Genomic DNA, 18,081 nt, shown 5'->3' with positions numbered 1-18,081 from the left:
CATTTGAACATTTTGAATCGATTTGGAATCCGAATGAATAAGAATTGGATGTGAATCGATTTTTTTTTTTGGCGCACCCTAATGGAAGTGGTCGCAAGTTAAAAAAATATTATCTTTAATAAGAATATTGCCTGTTTTTAGTGCTTCCTTTGGAATTTTGTCAAAGAAAGAACGTTTCAAAAAAATATTTTCATGAATTCAAATTTTTTTATATTTATATATATATTTTTTAATTTATTTCATTTTCTAAATGTATTTTTGTTAATTAAATAAATGCAAAAAATACATATATATATATATATATATACATATATATATATATATATATATATATATATCATTCTTTAAAAAAAAAAAAATATATATATATGTTTTAAATAAATGTAAAAAAATATATATATATCATTCTTTTTATATATATATATATATATATATATATATATATATATATATATATAAATATATATATATATATATATATATAAATATATATATATATATCTTCAACATTATTTTTTAATTTTGAATCAATTTGAAATCAGAAAGGATTGATTTTTCTTGTGCACTCTAATGGAAGGGTGAATAACACGTGAAAAAGTCTACGACTAATCATCAAAATGTTGAGTATTATTAGCACATGTTGTCTATTATTAGCACAATGTTGTCTATTATTAGCACAATATTGTCTATTATTAGCACAATGTTGTCTATTATTAGTACAATGGTGTCTAATATTAGCACAATATTGTCTATTATTAGCACAATATTGTCTACCATTAGCGCATGGTCCATCTGGTCAACACAACAAAGTCAATAAGCAAGTCCTTCATTGTTGACTGATCACATCTTGACAGTGTAATATTGCCCGTGACCAGCGGAGGCGCTGTTGACCGCAAAAGCATTCCTCTGGTCAGGCAGACAGTGGAAACAGGAGTTCAGAACATTCATTCCAAATATGACTCCTTTACAGTAGATGAAGCACATGTCCAGTATTTAGGAAAAATATTATTAATAATATTAATCATAATAATCAGTATTGGCACGCAGGATGACATAATTGCACTTGATATAGCCCACGCCCACACAGACACAACATGAATATTCATATTTGCAAAGACTAAACGCCGCGTCAGCAATTATTCACTGGGCCTTTTTAAACAACAAGCTGTGGCTGTAGGCGACGTCCTGATGACGTCTAATTTGCCACAGATATTTTAGGTTTGCGTGGACATCCCGGAAAGTTTGCACTTCAATCCTGACGTTGTATCTGATACGATATCAGGAGGAGTGTACATGCTTTTATTTTGTAGTGTGAAATATCCTTTTGATGAAGTGAAGTGAGCAACAATGCCATCTACTGTCTGGAGGCGAAGCTACATCTACTGTCTGGAGGCGGGGCTACGAGCCACTATGGGAGACAGAAGTATTGGGACGTTTCTTCAAAATATTAGCATCAAATTCTTCTGTAGCGGTCCAAATGTATCAGCAGTAGGCCGCTACAGATAAAATGACTCAAGCGCAAAAATAAAAAAAATGTAGAAATAGTCATATTCAGGAAATAAAATATAGCTACATGCTAATGCATTCTATAGTGCTAGCATGAGCAAAACCTATCATTTTGTAGCAATAATTTGAACCTTTAAAAATGGTTTTGGATGTTTTCCGCCATTTTAGAAGTACACTGACCTTTCCTAGGTTATCATGCCAAAGTTAGCATGGTAATGTTTGTTGCTAACATTTGAGCTATTTTTTATTTTTTTTTGCTTAAACTTAATCATGGTTTTCAAATACCTGGGACCGTCTTAAAAGGGCGCTAACTTTTCCTATGTCATCGTGCTAATGTTAGCGGGCTAACGTTTTATGCTAGCATCTTAGCTCATTTTCATCATTTAAAGCTACAATGAATTGGTTTTGGGACATGTCTCCATCTTGCAGATATATGCTAACTCTTCCCATTATAACACGCTAACGTTAGCATGCTAGCCTTTTAGATTGAACAAGGCCCATCCAAATTTTTCAAAGAACTTTCTAGTGATCTTTTCCCGGTGAATGTGAAGAAGGGAGGAAGGAGATGTGGTGGTGTGGACTCGGGTGTAGAAAAGTGGAAGCGTGTTTGTGTGAGGTAGCTCGCTGGTGACGCTGCCTTGCTCATCTGCAACTTCCCTTCTTTCGGAGCGGTACAAAAATAAGCTGCGTAGGTAAGAAAATAGAATATTTGGGCGGGTCACACCTCGGTGCCGTCATGGAGGTTGTTCTGAAGCTTGACCTCCAGGTTGACCTGTTTGACCTTGCCGGCCTGCTGCTGGCGGTGGAAGACGTTGACGTTGGTGACGGTGCAGCTGCTGAACTTCTTCTCCACACACTTGTCCAAGCACACCTGCACCTTGGTGTTGAGGGGGTACTCCTGGTGCGCCCCCTTGCTAGTCGCCGAGCGGCGGCGGCGGAACAGGAAGCAGGATGCCAGCAGGACCAGGACCAGCAGGGCCAGGGCGGCCACTCCCCCGCCCACCGAGCTGCCCACCCGGGCAGTGAAGGCACCAGCGGGGGCGGCGCTCTCCAGGCGCAGCGACTTCATGTTGGTGCCGTTCTTCACCTGGTCGCCCTCGTTGTCGTAGACCAGCGACTCGTCCAGCGCCAGGGGCCCGCCGGCGTCCGCCAGGTCCCGCTGGGGGCGAGCGAGCTGGGAGGTGAGAGAGCGGCGGATCCTGGGACCGGAGCGCGACTCGGGACTGATGACGTAGATGACCTGCAGGTACCACTGATGCCCCGCCTCCACCTGCCAGAAGGAGGACAGCAGTCACTTTGGAACATCAACAACTTTTATTTCCCGCTTAAACAATCTTCATTTTTGTTAAAAAGTTGAAAAAAAATGTTTATTTACTTTTTTTTTTCATTAGAACCGACTTTCTAACCTGTAAAATGTTTCATTATAATGATTCATCCAAACAATGAGTTTGAGTGGAGAATGGATTCTGGATAGTCGTCACCCCAGGAATCACAATCACATGTGGACTTGTCCTAAGTTGTCCTAAGTTGTCCTAAGAATCACATCCTGTTCGTCACTAGGACCGTCAAAAATATCCATTCAGATCTGAATCGCAATTTTTGTTCATTTTGATTCTGAATCAGTTCATAATTAAAGCTGCAAGCAGCGATGGACGGGACTGCTTTGGCAGCTGCCTCCGCGACCCAAGCCCAGATAAAAGGTAGAAGATGGATGGATGGATTATTACACAGAGAAAAAGTTGTATACACATGTGACATCAGTTTCATAGTAATAACAGTTGTAAAGTGGCTCGGGCATTTTATAAGGACACATTGGTGCCATCATTTTGAGACTCTAATGCATTGTGAATGTAATGCAGTTGTTTTATTGAAGTGGGAATAGCAAACTTCCTGTTGATTTTAGTTGGAGGCGGTCAGTGTATGAAATATAGGTCTCAGTGAGACCTACATTGAGGTTTTTGTTCCATGTGTGTACGACAGTCCTACAGTTTTGTCTGAGCAGAAAGCGCAATGGTTCTTTGCGGGCTTAAAAATCCAAACCGGGGTAGTAATTAAAACTTTTTCATCAACTTTTAATCAGAAGGGTTCAATCCCTCTTCTCTTGCTTATTTGAAGCCGAAACGACAAACGGCCTCAGAGGATATAATGTTTGAAAAAAATTGAATTTTTTTTAGCCAAATTTTGTATTGAAGGGGGATTAGCAAACTTCTGGTTGATTTTAGCCGGGGTGTGTGAGTGGATAAAATATAGATCTAACTGAGACCTACGTAGTGGTTTTTGTTTCATGTTTCTACGACATTCCTACTGGAAGTTACAGACAGTTGTGTCTGTGTTTTCTTCCTAGGGGGCGCTAGAGCGCAATTTTGAGTTCCGGAGTTTGGTTTTTTGATTAGATTGCAATTTTCACCAGTCCTGATGTGTGTGTCAAATTTGCTGAGTTTTGAAGTATGTTAAGGACATCGGTCACTAATTAGAAAGAATGATGAATAACTATTTTATGTTTTGAAAAAATTCCATTAAAATGATTCATCCAAACAATACACTGCCAGAATGGCTTGGAATGGAGAACGGGTTCTGAATGGTCACCCCAGAAAAGGTGGGGTGCCCACAGACTCCTCCACCTGGTGAAGCTCCTCCCACCTTGTACAGGGCGTCCACCTTCATGATGAAGCCGTCCACGCCCGGCATGGCGGACACGGCGCTCAAGTCGGCCAGGTCGGACGCAAAGTTGGCCTCGAAGGGAACATCGTGGAAATATTTGTCACAAACGTCTGGCTGCTTGCGGTCCTGCACAGGAAGTAGAAGTCAATCAAGCAGTAAATAAGTACAAGTAAGCAAGTAAAAGTAAGTAAATAAGTCAAATGAACTAGTTAAGTAAGTAAGAAAAATAAGTAATTAAGTAAAATATGTAAGCAAGCAATTATGTTAGTACATAAGAAAGTAAACAATTAAGTAAATAAGTAAGTATAAGTAAGTAAGTAAATAAGTAGGTAAGTAAGTTAGTCAAAGTAAATGAGTAAGTAAATAAACAACCAAGTAAAAGTAAGTAAGTAAATAAGTAAGTAAAAGTAAATAAGGAATAGTCAATACAGTAAAGTAAAAATGTAATTAAATAAGTGAAAGTAATTAAGTATGTATAAGCAAGTCAGTAAGTAAATGGGTAATTAAACAGGTAATTAGGTAAGTCATTCAGTAATTAAATAAATACGAAATGAAATCAGTAATTCAGTAATTAAGTAAATAAGCAATGGAGTAAGTCAATAAGAAAGTAAGTAAGTAATTAGGTAATTAAGTAAATAATCAATAAAGTAAGTAAATAGGTAATCAGGTAAGTAAGTAATTAAGTAAATAAGATAGTAAGCAAGTAAATAAGTAAATAAGAAAGTAAGTAAGAAATTAGGTAATGAAGTAACAAATTAAGCAATGAAGTAAGTAAATAAGTAAGTAAGTAAGTGAATAGCTAAATAAGAAAGTAAGCAAGCAATTAGGTAATAAAGTAAGTAATTATTAAGTAAATAAGTAACTAATAAAGTAATGAAATGAGTAAATAAAATAAAGTAACAAAGTAAGTAACTAATTGAGTATAGAAGTAATAATGTAATAAAGTAATAAAGTACCAGAAGGAGGAAGCGTTGTTTGAGGTTCTTGCTGTTGTGGATGCATCCGTACTGACTAATAAAATAATGAAGTAATAAAGTAATAGGGTAATAAAGTAATAGAGTACCAGAAGGAGGAAGCGGTGTTTGAGGTTCTTGCTGTTCTGGATGCATCCGTACTGCGGGCCCTCGTTGTAGAGAGTCCCCGTGGGGTCGAAGAAAGGAACGTAGCCATCCTTTCCGGTGCACAGGTAGACCTTCTCCAGCTGGAGTCTGTAGGCCGCGTTCAGGTTCTGCTCAGGGTTCCACAGCACACGGCCGTACAGAGTCTGACCTGCAGAGAAGGATCGTTACTTCCTGGTCCCGAGCCATCAGGGACAAAACCAGGGCCAGGTCTTTGGCACCCATGGAGAAGGCGCCCTTGTAGTCCATCTCGGCCATGGAGACGTCGGCGGAGGCCGGGTCCATGGTGAAGACCTTTTCGTTGTTGCACAGCTGGAACTCCGTGTTCAGGGAGTAGACCACGGGCACAGGACGGTTGGTCTGCTGGAAGGCGATGGGCACCAGGAACCTGGCAGGAAAAAACACAACACATACCATGAGGCACTCAGAGAGCTGAAAGGACCATGTTTTAGGAAGAAGGTTACTTCTCAGGGGCGTGAGCCGTGCAGGACAGAGGTTTGTCCCCGGGATCGATCCACGGCTGAGTGGGCTGCACCGTGCACGGGATCAAGAAGACCGTATACTCTCCAGAATAATCCTTCCTGTAGGAGACCAGAACCAGTCATACATTCAGGTCAATCATGTTGGACCGGAGTCTTCGTTTTGGCAAAACATTTCTGTCTCCTTTCTGGAACACTTTGGGAAAGAACCATTATTGAGTCCAAGACCCAGGTGCATAAAGACATGCTTACCACCTTAACCCAGACTTAACTCGAACCTACCCCAAACATAACCAAACCCTAACCCAAACCGAACCCAAAGTTTACCAAAAAACCTAACCCAAACTTAATTCCAACCTACCCCTAACATAACCAAACCCCAACCTAACCCAATCTTTATCAAAAAACCTAAAACAAACTTAAACACAAACTTAACCCATATTTACCTGAAACATAACTGAAACCTTACCCAAACTTAACTCAAACCTGCCCCAAACCTAACCCGAACTTAACCCAAATTTACCCGAAACATTACCAAACCTAACCCAAACCTTACCCAAATTTAAGCCAACTTCACCTGGAACCTAACCCAAATCAAAAATAAAGTTAACATGCATAAACTTAACCTAAACCTAACCCAAATTTCACAGAGACTTTAGCCCACACCTAACCCAAACTTTACCCGAATCGACCCTAAAACCTAACTTACACCTAACACAAACATAACCTTAACCTACTTTAAACTTACCTCGAACCTAACTTGAACTTTACCTGAACTTTACGAAGAAACCTAACCCAAACTTAAAACACAAACTTAACCCAAATTTACCCAAACCTTCCCCAAATTTAACTGAAATTTAACCAAAACCTAAGCCAAACTTTACCCAAATTTACGCCAAAGTTAACCCAACTTCACCCAGAACTTAACCGAAACCTAAAATAAACTTAACGTGCATAAACTTAACCTAAACCTAACCCATACCTAAACCAAATTTCACCCGGACTTTTGCCCCCACCTAACCCAAATCAACCCTAAAATTAACCCTAAATTACACCTAACCCCAACATAACCTTAACCCACCCTAAACCCAACTCAAATTTAACCCAAATATACACCAAACTTAACCCAAATTTTAACCTAAACCTACCTTGAACCAAACTCAAATTTACCTGAAATTTAACCAAAACCTAACCCAAACTTTACCCAAATTTATGCCAAAGTTAACCCAACTTCACCTGGAACTTAACCCAAACCTAAAGTAAACTTAACATAAATAAACCTAACCTACACCTAATTCCAAATTTCACCCAGACTTTAGCCCACACCTAACCCAAATCAACCCTAATATTAACCCAAACCTAATATACACATAACACAAACTTAACCTTAACCTACCTTAAACTTAACAGGAACCTAACCTGAACCTTACCCAAACTTTACCAAGAAACCTAACCCAAACTGAAACAAAAACTTAACCCAAATGTACCCACACCTTCTCCAAATTTAACCAGAACCTAACCCAAACTTTACGCCAAAGTTTACCCAACCTCAGCCGGAACTTAACCCAAACCTAAAATAAATTTAACATACAAAAACCTAACCCGAACTTAACCCAAATGACACCCAGACTTCAGCCCACACCTAACCCAAACCGACCCTAAAATTAACCCAAACCTAACCTACACCTAACCCAAACATAACCCTAACCCACCCGAACTCATAAAACCCTAGCCCAACCCTAACCCTAACCCTAACCTGCACAGACCTGCTGTAGGAGCTGGTGGCCCTCCACAGCTGGTAGGGCGAATCAAAGGTTTGTGCGCTCCACAGCAGTTGGATGTCAAAGTCCATGCCTCCAAGGTGGTCTGGAGCCAGAAGGTGGGACTTGTGTCCAGGCAGGGTGTGATGTTCTGGGACAAACTGGCCTGAAAACCAAGGTAGGACACAGAATGTCTTCCCGGAGCAGAAAGGACTTGAAGTTGGACTCTGAGAAGTCACCTCGAAACTTGGCGTGCGTCTTAAAGTCGATGACCAGACGTCCGTCCTGGCGAATGTAGATCCTGATGATCTGCAGCCGGGCTGAGAGGACACTGTCGGTCTGGATGCCTGCACATAAGACAGGACAGGACAGGACAGGAGCGAGTCAGCGAGAACTGAGTCCTTGGGCAGTGGATCAGGACCAGGACCGGGACCAGGACCTGTCCTCCAGAGCACGGTGTCGTAGAAGAAGGAGAAGTCCATCTCGGTGTGATGCTCCAGAGAAGCCCAGCCTCTGGGCGCCGTCACGTAGATGTAGGACACGTAGAGCGGGACCTGGACCGTCAGGAAGGACTGAGCAGAGTCCCGCACCTGGAGGACAAACCACAAAACCAGAAGACTGAAGTTCTCCACCAGGTGACTCTGATGTGTGTCCAAATATTAGGTACACCAGCGCAATTATTTGACTGTAGATAATCAATAATTAATAACAGATAGAAGAAAAGAACTGTAGATAATCAATAATTCATAACAGATAGACGAGAAGAACTGTAGATAATCAATAATCAATAACAGATAGAATAAAAGAACTGTAGATAATCAATAATCAATAACAGATAGAATAAAAGAACTGTAGATAATCAATAATCAATAACAGATATAAGAAAAATAACTGTAGATAATCAATAATCAATAACAGATAGAAGAGAAGAACTGTAGATAATCAATATTCAATAACAGATAGAAGAGAAGAACTGTAGATAATCAATAATCAATAAAAGATAGAATAAAAGAACTGTAGATAATCAATAATCAATAACAGATAGAATAAAAGAACTGTACATAATCAATAATCAATAACAGATATAAGAAAAATAACTGTAGATAATCAATAATCAATAACATATATAAGAAAAAAATGTAGATAATCAATAATCAATAACAGATATAAGAGAAGAACTGTAGATAATCAATATTCAATAACAGATAGAAGAGAAGAACTGCCGCTAACGTGTCTTCTTGCTAGCTTAATTTATAACAGATAGAAGAGAAGAAATGTAGATAATCCATATTCAATAACAGATAGAAAAAAAGAACTGTAGATAATAATAATTCATAACAGATAGAAGAGAAGAACTGTAGATAATCAATATTCAATAACAGATAGAAGAGAAGAACTGTAGATAATCAATAATCAATAAAAGATAGAATAAAAGAACTGTAGATAATCAATAATCAATAACAGATAGAATAAAAGAACTGTAGATAATCAATAATCAATAACAGATATAAGAAAAATAACTGTAGATAATCAATAATCAATAACAGATAGAATAAAAGAACTGTAGATAATCAATAATCAATAACATATATAAGAAAAAAATGTAGATAATCAATAATCAATAACAGATAGAAGAGAAGAACTGCCGCTAACGTGTCTTCTTGCTAGCTTAGCAGACAGCTGAGAAAGTTGAGTAAAAAAGACACAAAGTGGGTCAACATAAATTTGACAAAATGCCTTCTGTGTGACAAACGCACTAGCTTGTTGCTAATTTTACATGGCATATGCCATAGACATACTAGTGATTAGCATTAGTCATTTTACATGACAATGTCAATTCCTCCAAATGTGTTAGTGAAAACTACAACCAAGATGCAATAAAACTGTGTAACAAGTACAATAATTACAGTATAAACACTTTGTAGGAATCAACAAAATACATTTCAGTTAATAGCAAAGACAATTTTCATCTACACTTACGTCTACACATTCTTACTACACTTACGTACTACATTTGCGTCTACACTTATGTCTACACGTACGTACTACACTTAGGTGCTACAATTACGTCTACACGTACGTACTACAGGTACGTACTACACTTACCTACTACACTTACGTCTACACTTACGTACTGCACTTACGTACTACATTTACGTGTACACTTGTCTACACGTACGTACTACACGTACGTACTACACTTACCTACTACACTTACGTGTACACTTACGTACTACACTTACGTGTACACTTACGTACTACATTTACGTGTACACTTGTCTACACGTATGTGCGACAGGTACGTACTACACTTACTTACTACACTTACGTCTACACGAACGTGCAACTCTTACGTACTACACTTACGTCTACACTTGCATACTACACTTACGTACTACACTTACATCTACACTTACGTCTACACGTAGGTCTACACTTGCGTACTACACTTACGTCTACACCATCTTACTACACTTACGTCTGCACGTACGTACTACACTTACGTCTAAACATACCTACTACACTTACTGTACTTCTACACTTAAGAACTACACTTACGTACCACACTTAGTTATTATATTTACGTCTACACTTACATCTACATGTACCTACTAGACTTGCATCTACACTTTCCGTCTGTGACTGTGAAATATGATTCCTGCCAATATCGATAATGCTATTAGCCGAAGCTGCACTATCGTGGGTGAAAAAGTGGTATGGTACCGTAAATAGTTCACCTGAAAGTCTGCGGTGACTGAACCCCCGCAGACGTCGATGAGCTCCGTCATGTCGTAGAATGCATCGAAGGTCCAGATGCAGCTTTTAAGGTTGAGGTGTTTGTACAGCTGGATGCTTCTGGCCTCCCGCACGCTGGGGTTGAACTGGTAGGGGCGGTCGTAGCCCGGCCCCAAAGAAATGCTGTCGTAGGACACGTCGTCCAGGAAGCCCGTCTCTGCCGACAAGAAGGAAAGAAGTGAAATGAATAACAGTAGAATAGATCTTTGTTGTTATTGCACACTATTAGTTTTGGGTACAACCCGTCCAAGAGCAGAGCTATAACAAACAGGTGCAGGGGGATGCTGGACAGGAAGACTGATGGGTGTAAAAAAAAAGGGTAGGAAAGGTAAACACATGGGGGAAGGAGGCTAAAGCTCCCTATGGCAGTGTGGGGGGCTCAGTTAGAGACCAGCAAAACCCCTCCAAGCACATCAAAACACATGTTACGGCTCAAAAAAATCAGACCGCGCGGGGTTGAAGCGGCGAAGACGTGCGGTGGGGTTTGGTGTGCGTATGTGTGTTAGTCCATGGGTGCGTGTTTTGTCCAAAAGCCTGGAAGTCACTCCGCTCGGCGTCCCAGCATTTTTCCCAGCATACCCTGGCCAAGGCCGTTGTAGAGGGAGCCACTTTGTAGATAAGGATTATTTTTGCCTCAGCGAGCAAACACATCTGTCTGCTCTAATTGTCCATTCTGGCTCTCAAGTAGATCCTCATTCTGCCTTACAGACTGGAAAGCTTCCAATTTAAATTCCATTCACAACGAGCAGCCTCCAGGCTACCTGAACAACTGCCATCGTCTTCCCAATTTATCAACAGATCAAAGCAAAGCTCAATCCAATCAGCAGATGACCAGTTATCACAGTTCCAAATAGATCTATAGCTTCAATGTTTTGGACGGAAAGAACCGCCAGGCACACAACTCGGCACTTCTCCTAAGAGTCCATCATGTTTCAGCAACAATCGTAAGAGTCCATTATGTTTCAGCAACAACCGTCCCGTCAGTACAAGCAGGTTCCCCATGAACCGTAGCTTAACCCTCACCCTAACTTCTCACAAGAGTCCATCATGTTTCAGCAACAACTGTCCCGTCAGTACAACCAGGTTCTTCCTGAACCAGAGCTTAACCCTCACCCTAACTTCTCCCAAGAGTCCATGTTTCAGCAACAACTGTCCTGTCAGTACAAGCAGGATCCCCCTGAACCGGAGCTTAACCCTAACCCTAACTTTTCCCAAGAGTCCATGTTTCAGCAACAACCGTCCCGTCAGTACAAGCAGCTTTCCCATGAACCGGAGCTTAACCCTCACCCTAACTTCTCCCAAGAGTCCATCATGTTTCAGCAACAACCGTCCCGTCAGTACAAGCAGGTTCCCCCCTAACTGGAGTTTCTTGTTGAGAAGATTTTGTCAACCGAGTTGAGAGACCAGTTCAGCAATTCCGCATTTTAGATCTCCAAGAACAGGGCAAAGGAGAGGCTCTTCCTTGGAAAGTTCAGACAGGACAGACAAGGACAAAGAAGCAGAGCAGGTGGGATAGGTGAGGGAGAGGAATGCGTTTGCCTTCATTGCGAGCCAAGCGAGAAAACAATACTTTGCTTAATTTTCTTTGGTTTACCAGAAAGGCCCTGCAGGTCTTTGAGGGTCACTAGGTTGGAGCAGACGTGCTGCTGCCGGTAGATGGACTCTGACAGTAGGAAGTGCAGGTTGTGCAGCGGCATGGTGGACACTAGGGGGAGCATGCCGTCCTGGTGGGGGATCTGCACCGAGATGTGGATCCTAAGAGGCGGCGTTAAGGAGAGAAAATAAACGAATGATCCAATCGTGAAACTATGTTCCTCCTTCACCTGTTGGGGTGTTCTTTGTGCTTGACGTCCAAGTATTTCAGCGTTGCAATGAAGGACTGAGCCTGGAACCCTCTGGCGGTCCCGGTGGTCACGGGCGTGTGGCAGATGGAGCCCTCTGTGCCGATGGTGGCGATGTTGCTCCTGAGCGGCGTCCCCAGGTGACCCGCCTTGTGTCGGGCTTGAGCCACGCAGCGGACGTGGAAACGCCGGCTAAAGTAGATGCTGTCCAGGACCTGAGACCACCGGCAAGACGCTCGTTCAGGACTTCCTCAGACCGGTACGGGTGGAGGATCTTACCATGTGGTTGACGCTGGTGTACGGCGTAGTGTCCGTGACCGTCTCGAAGGGAGAGCGGGCCCCGTTTGTGTCGGTGGGCGCCGCCACCTCCCAGGAGAAGTGCACCTGTGTTTGGTTGATACCCGCCTCCTCGCAGCGCTCCTTAATCAGCGAGTACTTGGGGTAGTGCGGGTCGCAGGGTGTAACGCACACCAGTGGGTAACCGGGGGAGGGAGTCTTCTTGCTGCCTTCCTTGGTCACCTCTTGGACGTGATCGTAGTCGGCCAGGGAGACAACCTGAGGGGAGCCAGCGTCTTTGAGTAGAGGTGATCTCATATTGATATTGTGTATTGGTCCCATGTCAGCCACAAATAAGTATCAGATAATATTTGCTTGCATGTAAAATGTGATATCATGTGCGATACAAGCAGTCCTGTGGAGTGTTTACTTGTGTGTGATATCATGTGCAATGCAAGCAGCCCTACGAAGTGTTTACTTGTGTGTGATATCATGGGCGATACAAGCAGTCCTGCATATGTTTACTTGTGTGTGATGTCATGGGCGATACAAGCAGTCCTGCAGCGTGTTTACTTGTGTGTGATGTCATGGGCGATACAAGCAGTCCTGCAGCGTGTTTACTTGTGTGTGATATCACGTGCGATACAAGCAGTCCTGTAGAGTGTTTACTTGTGTGTGATATCATGTGCGATGCAAGCAGCCCTACGAAGTGTTTACTTGTGTGTGATATCATGGGCGATACAAGCAGTCCAGCAGCGTGTTTACTTGTGTGTGATATCATGTGTGATACAGTCTTGCATAGTGTTTACTTGTGTCTGATATTGTGTGCGATACAAGCAGTCCTGCAGCTTGTTGACTTGTGTGTGATATCGTGTGCGATACAAATGGTCCACCAGCGTGATTACTTGTGTCTGATATCATGTGCAATACAAGCAGTCCTGCAGCGTGTTTACCCGGGTGGGATATCATGTGCGACACAAACAGTCCTGTGGCTTGTTTACTTGCATGTGATATGTGCGATACAAGCAGTCCTGCGGCGTGTTTATGTGTGATATTATGAGCGATACAAGCATTCCTGCGGCGTGTTTACTTGTGTGTGATATGTGCGATACAAGCAGTCCTGAGACGTGTTTATTTATGTGTGATATTATGAGCGATACAAGCATTCCTGAGGCGTGTTTACTTGTGTGTGATATCGAGTGCAATACAAGCAGTCCTGCGGTGTGTTTACTTGTGTCTAATATCATGTGTGATACAAACATTCCCGCAGCTTGTTTACTTGTGTGTGATATCATGTACGATGCAAGCAGCCCTATGAAGTGTTTACTTGTGTGTGATATCATGGGCGATACAAGCAGTCCTGTAGCATGTTTACTTGTGTGTGATGTCATGGGCGATACAAGCAGTCCTGCAGCGTGTTTACTTTTGTGTGATATCATGTATGATGCAAGCAGCCCTACGAAGTGTTTACTTGTGTGTGATATCATGGGCGATACAAGCAGTACTGCATATGTTTACTTGTGTGTGATGTCATGGGCGATACAAGCAGTCCTGCATAGTGTTTACTTGTGTCTGATATTGTGTGCTAGGCTATAGGCTACTAGGAGCTAACAGCTACACAAAAACTAAGCACACAATAGCGCACAGGCTGGACATAGGTAATAATCATTGAAAAATAAAACCACACTTTTGTCAATGTAAACAAGTATGAAATAATTATAGTTGCATATTACTTATACATACAAAGTCTCCAAGGCAGAAGTGTATTAGAAAGTGTCCAGTAACAAACGTGTGCGCATCATATATATGTATATATATATATATATATATATACTTATATATACATATATACACATACATATATATATATATATACATATATATATATATATACATATATATACATATATATACATACATATATATATATACATATATATACATACATATATATATATACATATATATACATATATATATATATATATATATATATATATATATATATATATATATATATATATATATATATGGGCCTAAGGTTTCCTTACAAGAGGTGGTGCAGGAAGGATGAGACTTCCAGCAGCTTCCTGGTCCAGAATGGTCACGGTTGCCATAGTGATTTCCCCAAGCACCGCCTCCACCGGGTCATCAGGGCCAAGGACCACTGTGAAGGACTCGTGCCATTCCCTGTCCTCGTTGGACACAATTTCCACTTTGAAGAGGATGTGGTCCATCCCTGAGGCGGACAAAAGGAGGACGTCATCATCAAGACTCACCCCGAGTTCCTTCTCAGTTCCTAAAGACTGACCGGGGGTGAATTTGAGGACTCTGCTCCTGGGATTGTAGTCCACTCCTGACTGGGCTGAGCCATCTCGGGTGCTGCAGCGGATCTTGGAGGTGCGATCCAGATCCCCGTGGCGGATCACTTTGATGTTGAGCACCTCGATGCCATCTGGACCCGGAGGCTCTCTGACCTGGAAGGACGCCTGCTGGAACTCGATGGTGGGCGCTGAAGGAGGAGTCAGGTCAATGGACCAGGGTGCAGAAGTGACTGGCAGGACTTACCATCTTCATCGTTTGTGATGGTGATGGTGACGACGTCACGCTCCCCAATCATGGCGCCGCTCCAATGGTCTCCCAGCGGTGTCCCGAGGTGCACCTGGAACTCCTCTTCAGGTTCAAAGACAGAGTCGTCCATCACGTGAACCGTACAGTTCTTCACCTGCAACACGAGAGAAATGACGAGGGTCTCCGCGCAAACCTCCTAAAGTGACTTCTACCTTGTCCCCACGCAGGAATGTGATGCGGAACTCGTCCACGTTCCTCCGTTCCTCGAAGTCGTCCATCACCATGGCCGACATGGTGCGGGTGAAGCATCGCACCGACGACTTGAAGGACAGGTCACCCGTGCGGATGACGGGAATGTGCAAGGCGCCGTCTCGCTCCTTCACCGTGTAGACGCTCTTCTCGAACTGCATGCTGGGAACTGAGAGGTGGCGTCAGTCAGGTGAAAAGCACGAGTCGGCAAAATATTGACGTACTGTCCTGGAAGGTGTCGATGATGACAACGCTGGCCTCGTACGGTTCTTGGAGGACGGCCCCTTGTGGGGAACTGAGGAAGACCACAAAGGACTCGGAGCCCTCGATGGACGGATTCTGGACGTCGTCCATGATGGTCAAACTGCACGTCTGCAAAGTGCGTACAAAAGTCTTTCACTGACGTCCTCACATTTATTTATTTCTGCGTCCTGACCTCTTCTGTCTTTCCGGGCTGGAACTCCACCTTCTTGGAACTAGGAATGTAGTCCACACCTGGGCTGGCCGAGGGCGGATCAGCAGGTCGAGTGGCGCACCACACCGACGTCACCGAGGACAGATCGCTGCCGTGACGCAGCACAGGGATTTCGATTGTGCCTGAAGAAGAAAGCAACGTGGATCTTTGGGGCTAGCAGAACTTTGAAACCCGGCTCCGCCCACGTACTCTGACCTACATCCAAATATTTTGTCATTTAGCTACGGCCATTTGTCCCATACACTTGGACACCATCCACCCATCCATCCATCCATCCATCTTCTTCCGCTTATCCGAGATGGGGTTGTGGGAGCAGCAGCCTAAGCAGAAAAGCCTAAGCCCAGACTTCCCTCTCCCAAGCTACTTGGTCCAGCTCCTCCCGGAGGATCCTGAGGCGTTTCCCGGCCAGACGGGAGACATAGTCTCCCCAACGTGCCCTGGGTCTTCTCCATGGTCTCCTGCCAGTCTGACGTGCCCCAAACACTCCCCAGGCAGGCGTTGGGGTGGCATCCTGAGCATATGCCCGAAACACCTCATCTGGCTCCTCTCCATGTGGAGGAAGAGCTGCTTTACTTTGAGCTCCTCCCGGATGACAGAGCTTCTCACCCTATCTCTAAGGGAGAGACCCGCCACCCGGCAGAGGAAACTCATTTGGACCCGTCCTTTGTAACCGAGCTACTGTGTTGAACAGTTTCCCATGTGGATCAATAAAGTTTGTCAAAGTCTAAGATCTTGTCCTTTCAGTCATAACCCAAAGCTCAGGACCATAGGTGAGGATGGTAACGTAGTTCAACCGGTAAATTGAGAGCTTCGTCTTCCGGCTTAGCTCCTTCTTCACCACGACGGACCGAAATTTGTACGCAATTGTGTAAATGGTCTTGGACAAGTAAAACTAGCTTCAGGAGCTTCACTAACCTGGTGAGTTTTTTGTGTTAGAAAGACCCACCAAAGGCCTAAAAAACAATAGGTCATACCGGCGTCCTCGCTGAACGTAAACGTGGCGTTCCCAAGAGAAACCGTGGAAGCGTCATTGGGTCCGTCGATGACCACCTTGGCCACGGTCACGTCTCCCATGCGGGCGTTATCCGAGGCGTCCGACAGCACCAGCTGGAACTCCTCGGACAGCTCGTACTCGCTGTCGTCTATCAACCTGACGTCGCAGGTGGACATGCTGACGCCGGGGCCCAAGACCACGCGGTTATCCGGGCTCATCCCGCGGCTCTTGTAGTCGGAGCCCGACTCCAAAGCCAGGGGGCTGCTGCCCTGAGCCGACTTGGCCACCGTGTAGCAGAGAGCCCACACGGTGCTGGACGGGTCGCCTGGACAGAGGAAGTCGCCTTGGTGTTAGAGGTCCGAGGTCGTTATGTCGCACGGGTAAAGGTGCGCTACCTTTTCTCTCGACGGGCACCTGGATGACGCCGGTGCTCTCGTTGACGTGATAAATCTTCTGGTCGAACTGTAGCTTGGGTTCGTCCTCCGTGTCGTTGATGTTGACCACGGCCCGCGTGTTTCCGCCCAGCAGCGCGTACACGGGCATGCTGAGCTCCACCTGGAAGCTCTCCGGACCCTCAAAAACTTTGTCGTCGTTGATGACGATGGTGCACACCTTGAGGTCCTCGCGCTCGTCAAACTGGACCTGAGATTGGGAAAAAAAAACCACAGCCGCTTCCTATAAACTAGAATATGCAACTTAGGAGAAATGGTGTGTGTACCGAGTCATCTGAGGTACACGGCGGCAAAAATGGCAAAAGATGTTAGCATATGTCACTGATCAAGTTATTGGACTCCGGAGTGTACAGTTGCCAAATCAGCACAACAAGGTTAGCATGTGTCACTTACCAGGTGTAATGACCGTAGGGTGTGCCCCTGAGAACGTGGCTAAAAAATTTAGCGTATGTATACAAGTGGTGACTGCAGGGTGGACAGTGGCAAAATGAGCAAAAAATAGTTAGCATGTGTCACGTAGCAAGTGTAATGTGTACGGCTGAGAAAGTGGCTAAAAAAGTTAGCGGATGATATCGAGCAAGTTGTTTGACTCCGGGGTGCACAGTTGCAAAATTTGAAAAAAAAAAAGTTAGCATGTGTCACGTCGCAGGTTTAAAGACCTACACGGTGAACTTACCTGTCCTGCATGTACCACTTTTGAACGTACCTGTCCTGCATGTTCCACTTTTGAACGTACCTGTCCTGCATGTTCCACTTTTGAACGTACCTGTCCTGCATGTTCCACTTTTGAACCTACCTGTCTTGCATGTTCAACCTTTGAACGTACCTGTCCTGCATTTTCCACTTTTGAACGTACCTGTCCTGCATGTTCTACCTTTGAACGTACCTGTCCTGCATATTCCA

General features: G+C 43.5%; 1 protein-coding gene across 1 annotated transcript in view; it reads right to left on the bottom strand.

The window, feature by feature from the left end:
- Positions 1 to 507: 507 nt before the first annotated feature.
- Positions 508 to 18,081, bottom strand: part of fras1 (Fraser extracellular matrix complex subunit 1) — a 278,952-nt gene continuing 261,378 nt past the window's right edge. Inside the window, exons 54-73 of the mRNA XM_061904877.1 lie at positions 17,122 to 17,368; positions 16,707 to 17,051; positions 15,694 to 15,854; positions 15,482 to 15,629; positions 15,221 to 15,426; positions 15,006 to 15,162; positions 14,749 to 14,949; positions 14,489 to 14,676; positions 12,441 to 12,716; positions 12,144 to 12,376; positions 11,915 to 12,075; positions 10,263 to 10,477; positions 7,964 to 8,114; positions 7,764 to 7,871; positions 7,531 to 7,690; positions 5,750 to 5,866; positions 5,507 to 5,673; positions 5,231 to 5,436; positions 4,147 to 4,293; positions 508 to 2,776 (exon numbers count right to left, since the gene is read on the bottom strand). Of these exons, the coding sequence (XP_061760861.1) occupies positions 2,225 to 2,776; positions 4,147 to 4,293; positions 5,231 to 5,436; positions 5,507 to 5,673; positions 5,750 to 5,866; positions 7,531 to 7,690; positions 7,764 to 7,871; positions 7,964 to 8,114; positions 10,263 to 10,477; positions 11,915 to 12,075; positions 12,144 to 12,376; positions 12,441 to 12,716; positions 14,489 to 14,676; positions 14,749 to 14,949; positions 15,006 to 15,162; positions 15,221 to 15,426; positions 15,482 to 15,629; positions 15,694 to 15,854; positions 16,707 to 17,051; positions 17,122 to 17,368 (4,146 nt within the window). The 3' untranslated portion in view covers positions 508 to 2,224. The remainder of the gene's footprint in view (positions 2,777 to 4,146; positions 4,294 to 5,230; positions 5,437 to 5,506; positions 5,674 to 5,749; positions 5,867 to 7,530; positions 7,691 to 7,763; positions 7,872 to 7,963; positions 8,115 to 10,262; positions 10,478 to 11,914; positions 12,076 to 12,143; positions 12,377 to 12,440; positions 12,717 to 14,488; positions 14,677 to 14,748; positions 14,950 to 15,005; positions 15,163 to 15,220; positions 15,427 to 15,481; positions 15,630 to 15,693; positions 15,855 to 16,706; positions 17,052 to 17,121; positions 17,369 to 18,081) is intronic.

The sequence above is a fragment of the Nerophis ophidion genome, linkage group LG01, assembly GCF_033978795.1.
Source record: "Nerophis ophidion isolate RoL-2023_Sa linkage group LG01, RoL_Noph_v1.0, whole genome shotgun sequence".
In the NCBI taxonomy this organism is placed as follows: Eukaryota; Metazoa; Chordata; class Actinopteri; order Syngnathiformes; family Syngnathidae; genus Nerophis; species Nerophis ophidion.
Note: the sequence above shows the minus strand (reverse complement) of the source record. Positions and strands in the feature narration are given on the sequence as shown.